Source organism: Meleagris gallopavo, chromosome 12 (assembly GCF_905368555.1).
Source record: "Meleagris gallopavo chromosome 12, MGAL_WU_HG_1.1, whole genome shotgun sequence".
Taxonomy (NCBI): Eukaryota; Metazoa; Chordata; class Aves; order Galliformes; family Phasianidae; genus Meleagris; species Meleagris gallopavo.
The window spans coordinates 18,612,864-18,627,315 of record NC_139415.1 but is presented as its reverse complement, the minus strand read 5'-3'; the positions used below and the strand labels follow the sequence as shown (position 1 = coordinate 18,627,315).

General features: G+C 49.9%; 1 protein-coding gene across 3 annotated transcripts in view; it reads left to right on the top strand.

The window, feature by feature from the left end:
• The first annotated feature begins 87 nt into the window (after nt 1-87).
• Nucleotides 88-14,452, top strand: part of ITGA11 (integrin subunit alpha 11) — a 32,824-nt gene continuing 18,459 nt past the window's right edge. For all 3 annotated transcript variants that reach the window (XM_085234263.1, XM_085234262.1, XM_085234264.1), the window contains exons 1-2: nt 88-291; nt 6,175-6,286. In XM_085234263.1, the coding sequence (XP_085090389.1) occupies nt 240-291; nt 6,175-6,286 (164 nt within the window). In that variant the 5' untranslated portion in view covers nt 88-239. The remainder of the gene's footprint in view (nt 292-6,174; nt 6,287-14,452) is intronic.

The window sequence follows — 14,452 nt, the reverse complement described above, 5'->3', positions numbered from 1 at the left end:
CAGCACAGCTCCAACCCTGACCCGATCCCTAAAGGGTGCCGTGGCCGCGTGCAGGCTGTCCCCTCTCCTGCTGTACCTCCTCCAAGCCTCACTCGTCCCTCCCACTCCCTCCCAATGCTCGTCTGCTGTCAGGGAGCAGGGGAAGGCTGGGGATAAGGAAAGGGCTTTCTGAGCGGGGCTACCACTCTGGCTGGGTGTCTCCGGCAGATGCTCGGGGCCGGGGAGCCCCCGGTGCTCCCATGGACCTTCCCAGCAGGATGCTCCTCGCCTGCTCCCTCTGCCTCCTGCCCGGTAAGAGCCCACTTCCCTCTGTGTCTGGGAAAAAGAACTCCTGCTGGCTTATGCAAAGGGAAGGAAGGTATTTGGGAAAGCCCAGGTTCGATGGGGCTGTTGGAGCAGGAGGGAGGGAACCGGGTACCTTGGAGGCAGGCGGAGAGTTAGTCAAAAGGGATGGAGTGCTTCCCCGTCCAGGCTGTGGGCATGAGTGGGATTAGTTAAGCAGCTTTCTGGAGTATAGAACAGAGGAGAAATAAGTCCCCTAGACAACAGGACCTTTTTACCTTGGGTTAATTCTTGCATCCTTCATCTAGCTTATAACGTACCTTACCCTGCTGTGTGTGAAGTTGCTATGAAGAAAAGTGCCTGGGATTAAAAAAAGTGAAGAAGGTCTTTAGGTCTGTGTCTTGCTTATGGATGTGCTCCTGCAGCCCTGTTTGGCTGGGATGGGACAGAGCTCAGCCCATTGCTGCCTGCTTGCAGGAGGCTCCATCCTGCTGTGGTTGCAGCTGGCAGCTTCCTGCACACAGCCCAGGCTGGGGCTGCTCAGCTTCAAAGTGAAGAAAAGAGCTCACTCCCACTACCAGGAGCACCACCGGTGTCTGCACGTCCCCGGCAGCACCGAGAGCTAATGCCACTGTAAACATTTCTAAACATCCCAATGGAAAGCAAGCCAACACTTTCTTTTTTGTTTTCCTTTTGTTTTTCTCCTTGCTAATAGCACTGCTGCTGGATGGTTTCAAGCCAGCCGCGGCGGGGCTGCTTTTCTGTGCCTAATGGGGACCATGTGTGCATGGCTCGCATGGCGGAGGGCGCGGGGCTGCCTGCGTGGAGCTGCGGGGCAGAGCGCTGCGGCCGGCCGTGCTTACGTGGGCAACAGAGTCCCTCAGTGAACTCCTCTTAAAGAGCTGCTGCTTGTAGAGCTATTACAGAGTGAGCTCAGGGCTGTGGTAAATCTGTGCTTCTGCTTCGGGCTGAATAAAAATCCTCGGGTTGAGCGTTTCTGACCGTGGGTATCGTTGTCTGTATGGTGACTGAGGGGGATGGTGCTGCTCCTGGGGGTGACAGAGACATAGAAAGGGTTAAACTGCTTCCAGCACGTTGCGGTGGTCTCTGAACCCAGCCAGACCCAATGCTTCATGGCTGTACTTCAATGTATTTTGCTGAGGACTGGCTAACTCAAAGCAAGTCTGTGCTGTGTGTGGGCACCGAGCTGGGACGTGCATTGTTGGGAACTGTCCCTTTGCTGTGCAGGCAGCCACTGAGTGTTCTGTTGTCTGTAGGGCACTCACCTGGGCTGGGAGTCCCGGAGACACCGCCATGTCCCTGGTGCTGGTGGGCATGGGGCATCCTTCACGGGTTACTCAGTACTGGGGGCATCGTGGTGCCTGGGGGCCACAGTGCCATACATCTTGTGGACAAATGGCTAAAATCCAGGCTGAGGGCTTGCTGCAGTAAACCCTCCAGGCGTTGGCTGTGTTGGGTAGTAGATTGTAGAGAGATGATACTTACACCCTGGGGACTTGGTGTGTGAACAGGTATGAAGATAGATTTCTTCAGGAAGTCATCCTTAGATGCAATAACTTCTGTCATTTCACAGCGTGCATTTGTTTTCCTGCGTTAGTTTCCTTGTTCATCCCTTCACAAAAGGGTCACTAAATGGTAAAACTCTTGTGCTTGCTTTGTGGGACATGTTTGGGATGGTCCAGGTGGGGTCACAGGGGACCTCTAGCAGTTGTGCCTAAGGCTTTGCTGACGGGAACTAAATGCTGCGTGGCTGCAGAACCCAAAGATCAGGGCTGGAATGTCCCACACCTCAAGTCTTCCATCCAACAGCCAAGGTTTGGCCACTGGTAATCGGTGGGCAACTTGAGAGTTGGAAGTCCATCTCCATCCCAGAGCCTTATGATGAGCCTCCCATTGCTCCCTAGGCATCTCCCCAGGAAAGGAGCATTTAGAGAGCAGCTGACATTCATCCCCCACTGCTGGTTGTGTTATCCCTGGTGAACACATTGCGAATGAATAATCGATGTGTTCCTCGATGCTGTTAAACATGGTCTGCTGCAATTCATGCAGCCACACAGCTCCTCCCCTGCTTTTGGGGGGCCAGAAAGCTGAACTGTGGAAGCACAAGGTCCTGCTGTAGCTAGTGCCCCGGGGCTGTTTGTTAGATGTTTTGTGGGTAACCAGGAATGTTACAACACATGCATCTCTGACTGATCTTCTGTTCATCCCCAGTATTCCCTGGCTCTCTATCTGCAGCTGTGGCAGCCACCGAGCTCCGTTTGTTTCCTAATAACTGATGACAAATGCTGGCTTTGAGATACAGACCTGGGTAGGAATTTGATGCTTTCAGTGTTTCATTCGGCAGAATTTGATAGAGGCTGAGGCTGGAGGGAGGCACAGGAACATATGGTCCACTCTGTTCCTCCTTGGAGCCTGCTAGCTTTTGCCTAAATACTCCATATCAACCTCAAAGTCTTCTCTAAGCCGATCGTGAACATAAGAATAAACAGTATGTGTGACAGATGGACCGCAGAGCAGTGTCTGATGCCACCAAAGCCCATGTGGCAATGGGGATCCCATCATGGGAGCCTGGCTGGCTGCCCTGAACACACTGGGGTGCTGTGGGTCACAGTGGTTCGGTGGCAGTGTCTTGTATGTGCTGTCCCACACTATGGAGGTTGTCTCTCCTGCATGGGTTTGGGCAGTAAGAAAGGGAATGGTGCAAGGACAGCTCTTGGGCCAAGGAGCCCAAAGGTTGGGCTTCACCCTATGCTCACACCTTGTCCTGAGCTGCGACAGCACTAGCTTTGGGGGTGCCCTCAGTAAGAATGAATTTATTCTAGCAGCTCCTCTGCCCAGCTCTGATCTCCTCAAATTGGCAGTTTGCAGCAAACCAATGAGCAGCAGCCACCAACTTCTTAGCTTGAGGCACCTTAGCAGAACCTTCACCCACCCCATGGGGACCAGGGGTAGATAGGTTGACGGTTGGGTGATGGGTTGATGGTAGGACTAGATGGTCTTAGTGCTCTTTTCCATTGATTATGATTCTATGACCCAGCTGGGGGCACAAGCACAGATTTGGGCAGGAGGAAGATGCAGGGACCCTGAGAGCATCTCTGGCACAGGAGTGGCTCATGGCTGCGCAGGGAGGACTTATTTTTTTTTTTAATTCTTTTTGGCAGCAAAGGTACCTTTTTTCCCAAGCATTGTTCCTCAAATGTGCTTTATTTTCCCTCTTTTCATTATTTGACCTGACAAGAATCAAAAGTTTGGACTCAACAGAAGTTCCAGTTCGGAAAGGAGGTATTTGAGGCTTCCTGCCTTGGCGCGATCACAAGCAAAACATGTGGGTTTTGGTCACATATTTATGACAGTGATGTCACTTCTGACAAGAAAATGAGGCTGAGCTCTCTGGTTGCTAAATCTCCTTGACAACCTTTCAGAGAAACTTCCATTAATTTAAGCCGGCTCAAACCTTGACACATTTATTTTCTTTCTTTCTACCTCAAATGCACCCGCATCTGTCTGCTTTCCTAAATTCCTTCCCTCCCGTGTCCACATACCAGCAGTGTTGCCATCCATTGTCTGGAAGCTTTCTTCCTGACAGCTTTGTTTTTCTGCCTGGTACCTGCTGGAAGCACGGGCCATGCTGGCCATCAGAGCCCATGTCCATCTCACTGCAGTTTTGGGAGCCAATGGGTTTAAACTATGGGATTGGGTCAAGGTTAGCTGCAGCCCCTCATGTCTACACAGGCATTATTTATGTTTAAAAAAAAAAAAAGAGCTTTTGGGTGCTTTTAAAGCGGAGGAGAAGCAGATTGGAACCCAAGCAGTGCTGCAGAATGGGGTTTGGGCTCCTTGGGTGGGCGGTGGCTTTTGCTGGACAAGCACAGCTCTGCTGTTGTGGTCTCTTTCTTTCCATCCCTGCTATGGGACTTGGTGGAGACATTTGAAGATGGAGAGAAAAAGATCCCGAACTGCTGAGTTCTAATACCTCAATCACTGGGGAGACATCCCAGAAAAATGTGAATGCTTGAGAGTAGCAGTGCTGCACCCCTCCCAAGGATTTCAAGGGGATCAGTAAGGATGGGAGGGAATGTTTTTACCATTCCTTTCCTTTTCTCCCCCTCTTTTCTAACCCTAAATGCAATCTAACCAAGCTCAGCTTCCACTCTGGCTTCCCCCTTCATATTGCCTATCCTTTGGGATAGCAAAGCCCAGGGAAACTGCTTCACACCTTCACACTCTGCTCACATGCATTAATTGGCCTACCTCACATTTCTCACTGCTGCTCCCTATTTAGAGACTTTTGTGTTCTATTAAGTGCTTGCACTCTTGGTTCTTTTTCTTCTCCAAGCTGCCTCCTGCAAACAGCTCAGCTGCTCTTTATTTCTCCAGGAGCTCAAAGCTGCCCAATGCATTAAAGCAAAGAGCCATAGGATGGTTGTCCCCAACTGGTCCCAGCATTCCTGCTCCCCATAACCATCTGCTTCCATTCCAGCTGCACTGACAGAAGAAAATGCTTCTTCAGTGCAAATTTGGAGGATGTTCTCACCCTCTGCGCACTCTTCTCTCCCTCTGCCACACTCTGTGCCTGCTGCTCGACTCCTGCATGTCTCCAGTGGGCAATGGTTAACTTGAAGGAGGTTTTGATTTGTTTTGCAATGTTAAATCAGGTCAAACTACCACAAAATGTGCTGGCTCTCATTCTCCCCAGTCTCCTTTTTTTTTTTTTTTTTTTTTTTTCCCCTGCTTTCTAGAATTTCTTTTTGTAGGATTATAAAGCTTCTTACCTCAGCTCTCCATTGGCGAGGCTGTTTCTCTGTTTATCAAGCCAACATTGCCAATTTGTCACTATGACTGCAAAAAAAAAAAAAAATAATAATAATCAGGTTTAATCCTAACATTCCTACCTACAAAAGCACTTTCCATCCTAAATTTCCTGCCTGGGAAGCAGCTTCCCAACTCCTCCTGTTGACAACCCCTTTGTATCTGTATGAGTACTGAACGTGACCCTTCTGCTGCCTCTAAAGCTGCCTTGTGGGCAGTGCCAGGATCCTTTATTTGCAGCAGGCTAAGTGGTCCAGCAGTTACTTGCTGCCTGGATGCAAACAAGCTGGGATGTGCTGAGTGCCTTACATCCCTCCCTGCATTACAGCCACACCAGCTATAGAAAGGGGAGGTTTAGACTGGATATAGGAAAAGGTTGGGTTTTTGTGTGTGTTTGTTTGTTTTTTGTAATAAGAATAGTGAGGCAGTGGCACTGGTTGAATGCCCTGAACCTGCAGACACCCAGGGTCAGGCCGGAGGACCTTTGAGCACCTGGTGGAGCTGTGGATGTCCTGTTCATTGCAGCGGAATGGGGCCAAATGGACTTTACATGTCCTTTCCACCTCAAGCTGTTCTATAATTGTTCTCCCTGGCATCCCCCTGGTGACATCAGCTTTTGCTTGCATGTGAGATGTGAATCTAACTGTTGTCTCTTTGGTGCTGCAAAGCCCCTGGAGAAGGCAGGAGGTGGTCAGTGGGGATGGCTGTGTGCTGGAATGCAGTCTCACATCTCCTACATCCTTCAGTGATTGCAGGAGGGGTGGGCTGAGTGCGTTTGGGGTCTCAGCCTCCTTTCCATTGCAGGTTGTCAAGGTGATGCTGTGCCATCAAGCTGCTGTGATGTGATCAAACCAGCTTTGTGCCCCTCTGGACAATGATGTTGGGATTGGAGGCAATTCTGGAGAGCATCTGGTCCAGCCTGTGTTCTGACTGGGGCAGGCTGTGTGGGATATCCTCATAGATGGGGCTCCACAGCTCTTCAGGGTCTGACCACCCTTGCTGTAACAAGTGCTTTCTTCTTCCATCTCTGCACTGTATTTAATGGGATCCTTCTCTCCCCAGGGCTCAGTGACACCTTCAACATCGACACTAAGAGGCCCAAAATCATCGCTGGCTCTAAGGATGCGTATTTTGGCTACACAGTGCAGCAGCACGACATTGGGGGCAAGAAGTGGTGAGTGAGCTCTGAGAGGAGGGGTCTACAACACCCTGTGGGAATGTGCCCATCCCCTGCTCCTCCCAACCTGCTGGTCTGGGGCAGACACTGTTCAGGTTCCGTAGGGTAGCAAGGTTTGGTGCTGGTAAATGCAAGACTTAAGCAAGGTTTGAGACTGGAAAACGAAAGATTTAAGCGAGGTTTGGTGCTGGATCCAAGTTATGCACACAGAGCAGGGTTTGCAGGTGCTGCAGGGGCTCTCGTCCCACTCCAGGCAGGTTCACAGCTCCCCAGGGCCACTCAGCCTCCAGCACTTGTTGGAAATCCATCTGGGCTTTGGGTTAGGGCCATCCCATCTATAAAATGTTATAGAGTTTCCACTGAAGAAGTGTTGTCTGCAGAAATGATCAGAGCTGCCTGCAGCAGTCAGGAGTGTGGGGTGACACTGGGATGAGTTTTGCTCAGGTATTGGAGGATGGGGTAGAAAGATGATGTAGTCCAGGAGGCCACCCCATCCCCATGGCAGAGCTGGGTTCTGAGCACATGATGTAGCTCCCAGAGAGTTCATGGCTGGGTCTCCTCCAAAATACGGTCATGCCTAGCACTGGAGCATCCCCATTGGTACACCCTAGTGTCCATGAGCAGGTTTTCACATGGCACTGGGGACCCTTTTATCTAGAGATGATCCTTTCCATCCTCAGTGTCCATGAACCTAAACCATGGGATGCTTTCCTCACTGTCCAGCTTACACTTGAACTTAAACCAGAAATTCCTTCACCCTTTCTGTTCTTGAGAGCGTGGCTATTTACCCAAAGCAAAGCTTTCTTGGAAGGATGAGGAATTTTGGGCAGCCTGCCACCAGGACTGCTCATGGCCAAAGCCACCGGAGCAGGGAGTGAGCACAGCCATGAGGCAGCTCCTGTAAATAAAGGACGTTCCAGCAATTCCCTCAATGCACGGCCTGGGAGCAGCTCACTGCAGTAGTGCTGCTGCTTTGCTGGGAAGATCTCATGCATGGTCTGGCTCCGTGTGATGCTGGGGTACATGCCCCTAAAGCACAGCTGCTCTGAGCCCAAAGGGATTGCTCTTTTAGCCCCTTTTCTTGCCCTAAACTCTCACAGGCTTTCTGCATTCAGGCCACAACCCAAACAGAAGCTGTCCTGGTGTGTGGAGGTGCAGCTCTCACCACACCAGCAGTGCCAGAAGGGAGGCAGAACCTTGCCAAAAATGTGAGGTTGGGGCTAAGCCTAGGAAAGAGCTGATCAGAGGTTGCAGTTCTTTGAGGCAGATAAGAAGCAGAACACAATGTCTCTGCCATCACATTCCTACCTCTGCTGCTCTACTTCTATTTTTGTTTTAATCCTTCAAGTACCAAAACCTCAGTGGGGAGCAGCAGCCAGTGAGGATGGTACGTGTGCTCAGGTGCCATCGTGTTCCTCAAATGACAAAGTGACATCCATCTGTGCAACCTGTTGTAGGGGCCCTGTGTCAGTATGGGGTTGGGCTGGGTGGTCTCCATGGGTCCCCTCCACTTTTGTGAGAGTGGCAGGAGGGAGCCAGCCCAGCTCACACGGTCTTCTCCCACATCTCCTGTGCCAACATCTGCCAGCACTTAGCTGTCATTTTCATAGAATCATAGAGTATCCCAAGTTGGAAGGGACCCATAAGGACCACTGAGTCCAACTCCTGCCTCCACAAATGACAAAGTTTTTCTCCGCCGCATGAAGAAATGGGTGTTCTCTGCCCTGAGTAAGCGTAGGCATATACATAAATACAGTCTGTATTAGAATGGGCAATTACATAGTATAAAATATCTATTAAATGTGTACATCATTAAAAATGAAGCCATCGTGACTCACTCTGGTTAAAGGAGAAATGACTGAACAAACAAAATGTCTATAGTATAAACCAAGGACACAGAGAGCCATGTGATAATCATTATGCAGAGCCTCCGCCAGCCTGGAAAGCTGCCAGGGGCAGAAGGAATTGGAGTGATATGGCAGAACTGTGGCTGGTGGAAGTTAGGATTAAGGCAAGCAGCACCCAGGAGCTCGGAGGAGCGAAATGGCTGTGTCTGAAATGTAGCTCCTCCAGGAGCAACAGCTCTGACAGCACTCAACCATACAGCTGCCAAATATTGAATGTGGAATCCGAGGAGTTTGGCACCTCTGCTCCAGTCTGAACTGTTTTAATGCTGCTTTTGGCCATCGTGGATGGCTGCAGGAGGATTGCAAAGCAGCTTATGTATGTGCGAGTGAGAGTATAGGAATATTTGTGTGTGTGTACACAAATGTAATTCTGCAGGTGTATTTGGAGTTGTGGCACTTTCCCTTGCAGTAGCATCCAGACAGCTTGCACATGGGGCTATGACAGCAGCTCTGATAGTGGAAAACCTGGGAGGAAAGAATCCTGATTATTAAACTCTGGGGGAAGCAAGCAGTTGGAAATGCAGTGCTCCAGGAGCTCTCTGCTTCGAGGGGTCGTGTTCCCTGCTGGCAGGCAGCAGTGCCTCCCAGACCTCCCTCTTGCTGCTTCTCTCTCCCTTTTTCACGAAGCTGGAGGTGCGAGCTGTTCTCCAAGTGTGCAAATGGAAAAAATGACAGCAGGCTCCCGAAACTCATCCCAACATGCACTGACCAAACTCTGCCTGGATCTGGTGGGTCTGAGCATCCCACAGCCCTGTGCTGGTGCCTCAGGTAGTGCTGTGATACTCACTGGGGTCAGTGCATCCCCATCAGACACGGCAGAATTTTGGGGTTGATAGAGGTGCTTTAGGGGTTGGGTGATGGCGATGTCCCAAAAAAGCGAGCTGCTCCTTTTCTTGCACTGTCCCATGCAGTTTAGGAGTATTTAAGGTGTGGATAGCACGAACTCAGAGAGGCTTGTTGCTGTAGATGCATTTATTTGGGAAAAGTAAGGATGCTCAAGCATGGAAATGGGGAACTGAGCATTGGCACAGGCAGCTCAGGGCAGCAGTGGAGTCTCTGTTCCTGGAGGTATCCAAGAACCGTGGAGATGTGGCGCTTGGAGACGAGGTCAGTGGGCACAGTGGGATGAGTGGGATGAGTTGGGGTTGGGCTTGCAGATCTGAGAGGTCTCTTCCAACCTTCATGATCCCATGAATCTAAGCAGGCACGTGTATATCAAATACAGACCAGAATTGCATGGAGTTCAGAGGGAAATGTTGTTAGAGATCCATTTCCCAAGTGCTTCTCTCAGCTCTCCATCATTTCAGCATCTCTGGAGCAGGAGCTTTCCGATGCAGCAGGCCCAGCCCTGCTGCCAGATGTTCTGGATTACCCCCTGCTGGCTCCAGCTGGATGGGGGATGTGGGGTGAGGTGGGGGCTGGGGCTGCAGCCGCACAAAGCCCACCCTGATGAGATTAGCACTGCGCTGCCGACCCAGACGGGACTTTCCACTGCACCACCTGGGAGGGATTTATAGGGAAAGGCTGAAGGCAGGTGTCTGCAGCAGTGTGCGCAAGTGAGGAGATGTGAGTGGGCTGGGGGCACTCCGTGTGTCATCTGAGTGCACTCCTAGCCAGAAGCCCCAGCTGCCGCCCTTGGCTTTCCACCATGATATTCCAGACACCCACATCCTTTTCCCCATCTAAATAAAAAATGTGAGGCTGGGAGGAGGTGACTGTGCCATGGGGCAGCAGGAGCATCGCTGCTTGCGTGCCGAGTGTTTCTAGCTATCCAAAAAAACGAGGCGTGAGGAGAACTGGCTGTGGAAGTGAAACGTTGTGAATAAACATCCATTAGCCTTCTGAAGCCATAACAATAATAAATATAGCATTCTCAAGCAGGCTGGGAGCGGAGCTTTGCTGATGCTGCTGGCAAGGTGGCATTGTCCCGAGAGCATCACCGGCTGCTGCAGCTCGTGCTGCCCCGACTCCTGCGTGACATGCAGTGCTGCAAAGCTCTGCTCTGCTGTGGGGTTTGGCCCTACAGCAACAGAAGGGCCTCTGGGGATGAACCCCCCCCAATGCCCACAGAGAGCAGCCCCAGCAACAGACGTGACGTTTCCAGTCTGAGCACTCGTGAGGGAAAAAGGAGGAGGGAGAGGAGAGAAAAGTCTGCTCGGTGGATTTAAAGCTGTAATTGTGCTGATCTGGAAAAACAGTTAAAGGGTTTGCTATTTCCCTACTACTGCGAGGCTTTCTTGGCTGCAACTCTCCTGTGGTTTGGCCAGTGCCCGAGTGCTGGGATTATTTTGGTGAAAGGGTACATAGCTGCAGAGCATTCCTTCGGCGCGGGGAAACGTCTGCTCCCGGCGCTCCCTCCCACCGTGCTGGGAATGAGGGATGCACTGCAGCCCCAATCTACCCTCCTGTGTTCAGGGCCCATCCCTGATTCTGTGTTATTTTGGGTGTGATTCAGTGGACTTTAGTTGTGAGAACTCCAGGGCTCTGCTGGTAGCATCACTGGGCTCCTTGGGGCTGCCCCAGGGCTCCGAGGAGGACGTGGTATGTGAGACATCCTTGGAGAAGGTCTTCTAGCTGGTTCTCACCAGCTCCAGGGATGGATGGCATCAATCGTAAGCTTAGGTCCTACCATTTGTATTTATTATAACTACTGTTTTAGAAAGCCATTGGTGCAGTTGGAGAACAGTCCCTTGTGATCCTTGTGGCAGGTCTTGCAGAAGGGAGGAGGAAGTCCTCCTGCAGTGCTCATGGGCGCATTCTTTCAGCCTACCTCAAATCCGGGAGGAAAAGTGGAGCTACAGATACTGTGCAGCAGATCTTTATGAATGGAGATGGTGTTACTCCCTCCTATCCCATATTGCTTGACCATAAAAAGGCTTCTGTGGTCATTTCTTTGCTATTTAGGATTGGGTGGTCTCGGAGTGCTGCACGGCAGCAGGATGGAGCCAGTGACCTAATGTGGTATGGGAACCCCCAAGAGCATCGTTTTCTGGTGATAATGGGCAATTAGAGAAAGCGAGAGGCAGCCAGTGAGAGCCAGTGTCAGGGATCAGGGTTTGCTTTGGAAACTTCCAGTAGAAATCAGTGCTGGGGTCAGGATGGACGTGGTGCCTGATGCCCCAACCAGCCACCCCAAACATCATGGTGGAAACCCGCAGCCCAGGGGCCTTGCCTGTAAACGCTCCTGGGTTGCCATAGCCCTGCGAAAAGGAAAAAATTACACCAGGAAAAACAAGAAAGTATCATTATTTCTGACCACAGTATTCTGCGAGTTCCTCAGCCGTGTTCTGCAACACACCCATCGTACGCTATTTTAGGGAGAACTCTGGTCATTTTTCTTCTTGCAGTGTCTACGGGATTGTTATGGCACAAAAGACAGCTGCATGGCGTGGTCTTTGGTCCCATGTCCTGTTGGAGGCCCCTTCCCATTACAAGGCTACAATGGGTGGAGGTGCACGGCCATGGGATGCGCCCAGAGCTGTGCTGTGTAATTAAGAGCGTCCCCTCCCGGCTCAACCTGAGCAGCTGGTTGGACTGCAGATGTGTTTATGTTTCATTTTGCAGTGAAAGGGCCAGCATAGAGAAAAATATCTCGAAGTCCATTCCCCTCCTGTGTCCAGTCCAAGCAGCCATAAACCAACTTAAAGTTTTCCACTGCTAAACTCTCCCTTTCCCGAACCCCTTTAATAACTTCTTCATCCAATCCCATCTTGAATAAATTAACTCCAAGTGAATTTGCCTTGCAGGAGATTAAGTGTCCCATTGATTGAAAAATCCTGCGAAAAGCATAGTTTCTTCTCCATTCCTCCCTAATCCCCGCATTCCCAGATCACCAGCGACACATACCTTCTTTTCCTGACTTCTTTCCATTTAATCAAAACGTCTTGGGGGGCTCGGAATGAGCTTTGCAACCTCTCCATGGTGTGCGGGGAGTCGCTCCCTTAAGTCAGAAGGTCATAGGGGGCTCCCAGGCATCCTTAATTTGGGGTGCAAAGCACCAGCAGTGATCACACTTCTCTTCTGCCTGGAGAGAGGTGAAAGGGATGAGCTCTGCGACACGTTCTCCATTGAAAGAATGGGTTCTCCAACCCTCAACACCTTCAAATCACAGCTGGATGGTTTCTGGGAGGTGCTCCAGCCAAGCATTGCTTCCTGGATTCATTACTGAGATAACCTGCATGAATTAATGTCCGTGGTGCAGGAAATTACACCAGGTAGTTTGGCTAAGGGGAGAAAAAAGAGAAGCATGGTTTGGCACCAAGCAGCTGGGACTGCAGTTGTTCCAGGCACCGCAGTGCTGTTGTCTTTCAGGTTTTGTGCTACCACCCATGTTCCCATGCAATGAAACCATTTGAAACAGTGCAAAAAAAAAAAAAAATTAAAAAAAAACCATCAACAAAAAATTCCTCCATAAATTCTCAGATTTGCGTTGTTTTGGTGTTTGATGTGAGCCTTGCATAGTTTGCAGCCGTGGCTCATGCAAGACCACGAAGCAGGACAGAGCATGGGTTTAACGGTCTGATAAAAGCACAAATCCAGAAATTCAATTCTTACTGCATCGTTTGAGAAGACACAATGTGGGCATTTCCATCAACATCGCTGTTTTCAGCTTTTTTTCCCAGGGAAGAATGTTAGAAATATGTCCTCAGTCACGTTGCTCTGAGCGGTTTATGCGCTTCACATTAAATTCCTTCTTATTTTTTTTTTTGCTTTTGTTTTCCTCATAAGGACCGCATGAAAAGGAAGGCGACGGAGGGCTCGTTTGGTTCTTATTTGCTCTTAAATTTTCCTTTATTAGCCAAAGCATGATGCAAGACTGCTGCTCCGGGCTTTGCAGAGGGCTTTGCTTGCTTAGGACCACTGGGAGTGCTAGGAGAGGATTTGGGGTGACCCAGGGTGGCATGGGAAGGGATAGCAAGATGCCCTCATTGGATTCGAGTCATTTGAGATAGGGCATTTTAGGAAGTTTTGTCTTTATTTTCTTCATTTATGGAGGAAAAAAAAAAAAAGAACTATTTAGACCACAAGTTTACAAAGCGCAAGATAAAGGGAGGGGTTGGTAACCTGCAAGCTGGCATCGCTGCCTTGGGGAGACATTCCCTGATCCCACAGCCTGCACCATCACCTTCCCAACAGCTGCAAAAGCCTTCTCCTGAGCTGCCAAGTTTCCACGGGAGTTTGACGGCTTTGGCTAATTAATCACTTCTATTTAACCCAAGAGGGAAAACAATGCCATTGTCTTCGGAAGGCAAAAAATCTGTTTTGGTGAGCTCCTCAACCCCTTCATGCATTTCCGCTACATTTACGGCAGTGGCTGTAAGTATTTGAGCTTTCTCTGAGCCTCCAGGCGTGATGTAGGGCTGGGGAATGGGTGGGATGGGCTGTTCTGCCATCACCACTGTCTCTTGCTTTACAGATTGTTGTCAAATGTTGCTGATTATTAATTAACGGATAGTGTGATAATGGTGATATGGGAGTATTTATTAGCAGGAGATTCCCAGGTTGGATTTTCCCACGGGGAGGGTAATTCCTGGGCTGGGGAGCGCATATCCTGCAGCCTCAGGGGGATCCTGGACACAGTGCGTTGGGGGCCACCAAGGTGAAGGTGCTCCACGTTCCTGTTAAATCCTATTTGTGTTCGACTCTTGGGGAATGAAGAACAAACAAATGAGGATCATCCTTTGAGATGCCTCAACCTTTATTTCTTCTCATCTCCAAGGTTTTTTCTGTCTTCCACCCCAACATCTTTTCACATCTGTTGCCTTCTCTTTTTCTGACCATAATAATGTGTGGGCTAGAAGCAGAGAGACATGAGCAAACTCCTCCTACATGTCCAGGAGAAGGTACACAACCTCTGGATGCCATTGAGCATGGTTCCAGATGGTTGTTATTTTATCCTAATTAATCTCCTCGTTAGGAGTGAAGCTGTAAGACAGGAAGTATTTCCATGGGAATCCTTAAATACTTCTTAGATTTTGAAGGTTTTCGGTTGGTGAGCAATCCCATTTAATAGTGATGGAATAAAAGAATGATTGCTTACTGTCTTTGTAGAAGCAGCGTTTAAAAAAATTACCGAATCTGGCCTAACTGGGAACATCTGTGCTGGAAACGGTGGCTTTGCCAGCTGTTGTGTAGGGCAGCCCAGAACAAAAGAGGTCCTGTGTGTTCAGCAATCTGGATGGGGATGGCTGCATCCACCAATGGGTTCTTAAAACAAAATGCAGTGGACTAGATTTATTTTGGGCTAACACGTTGG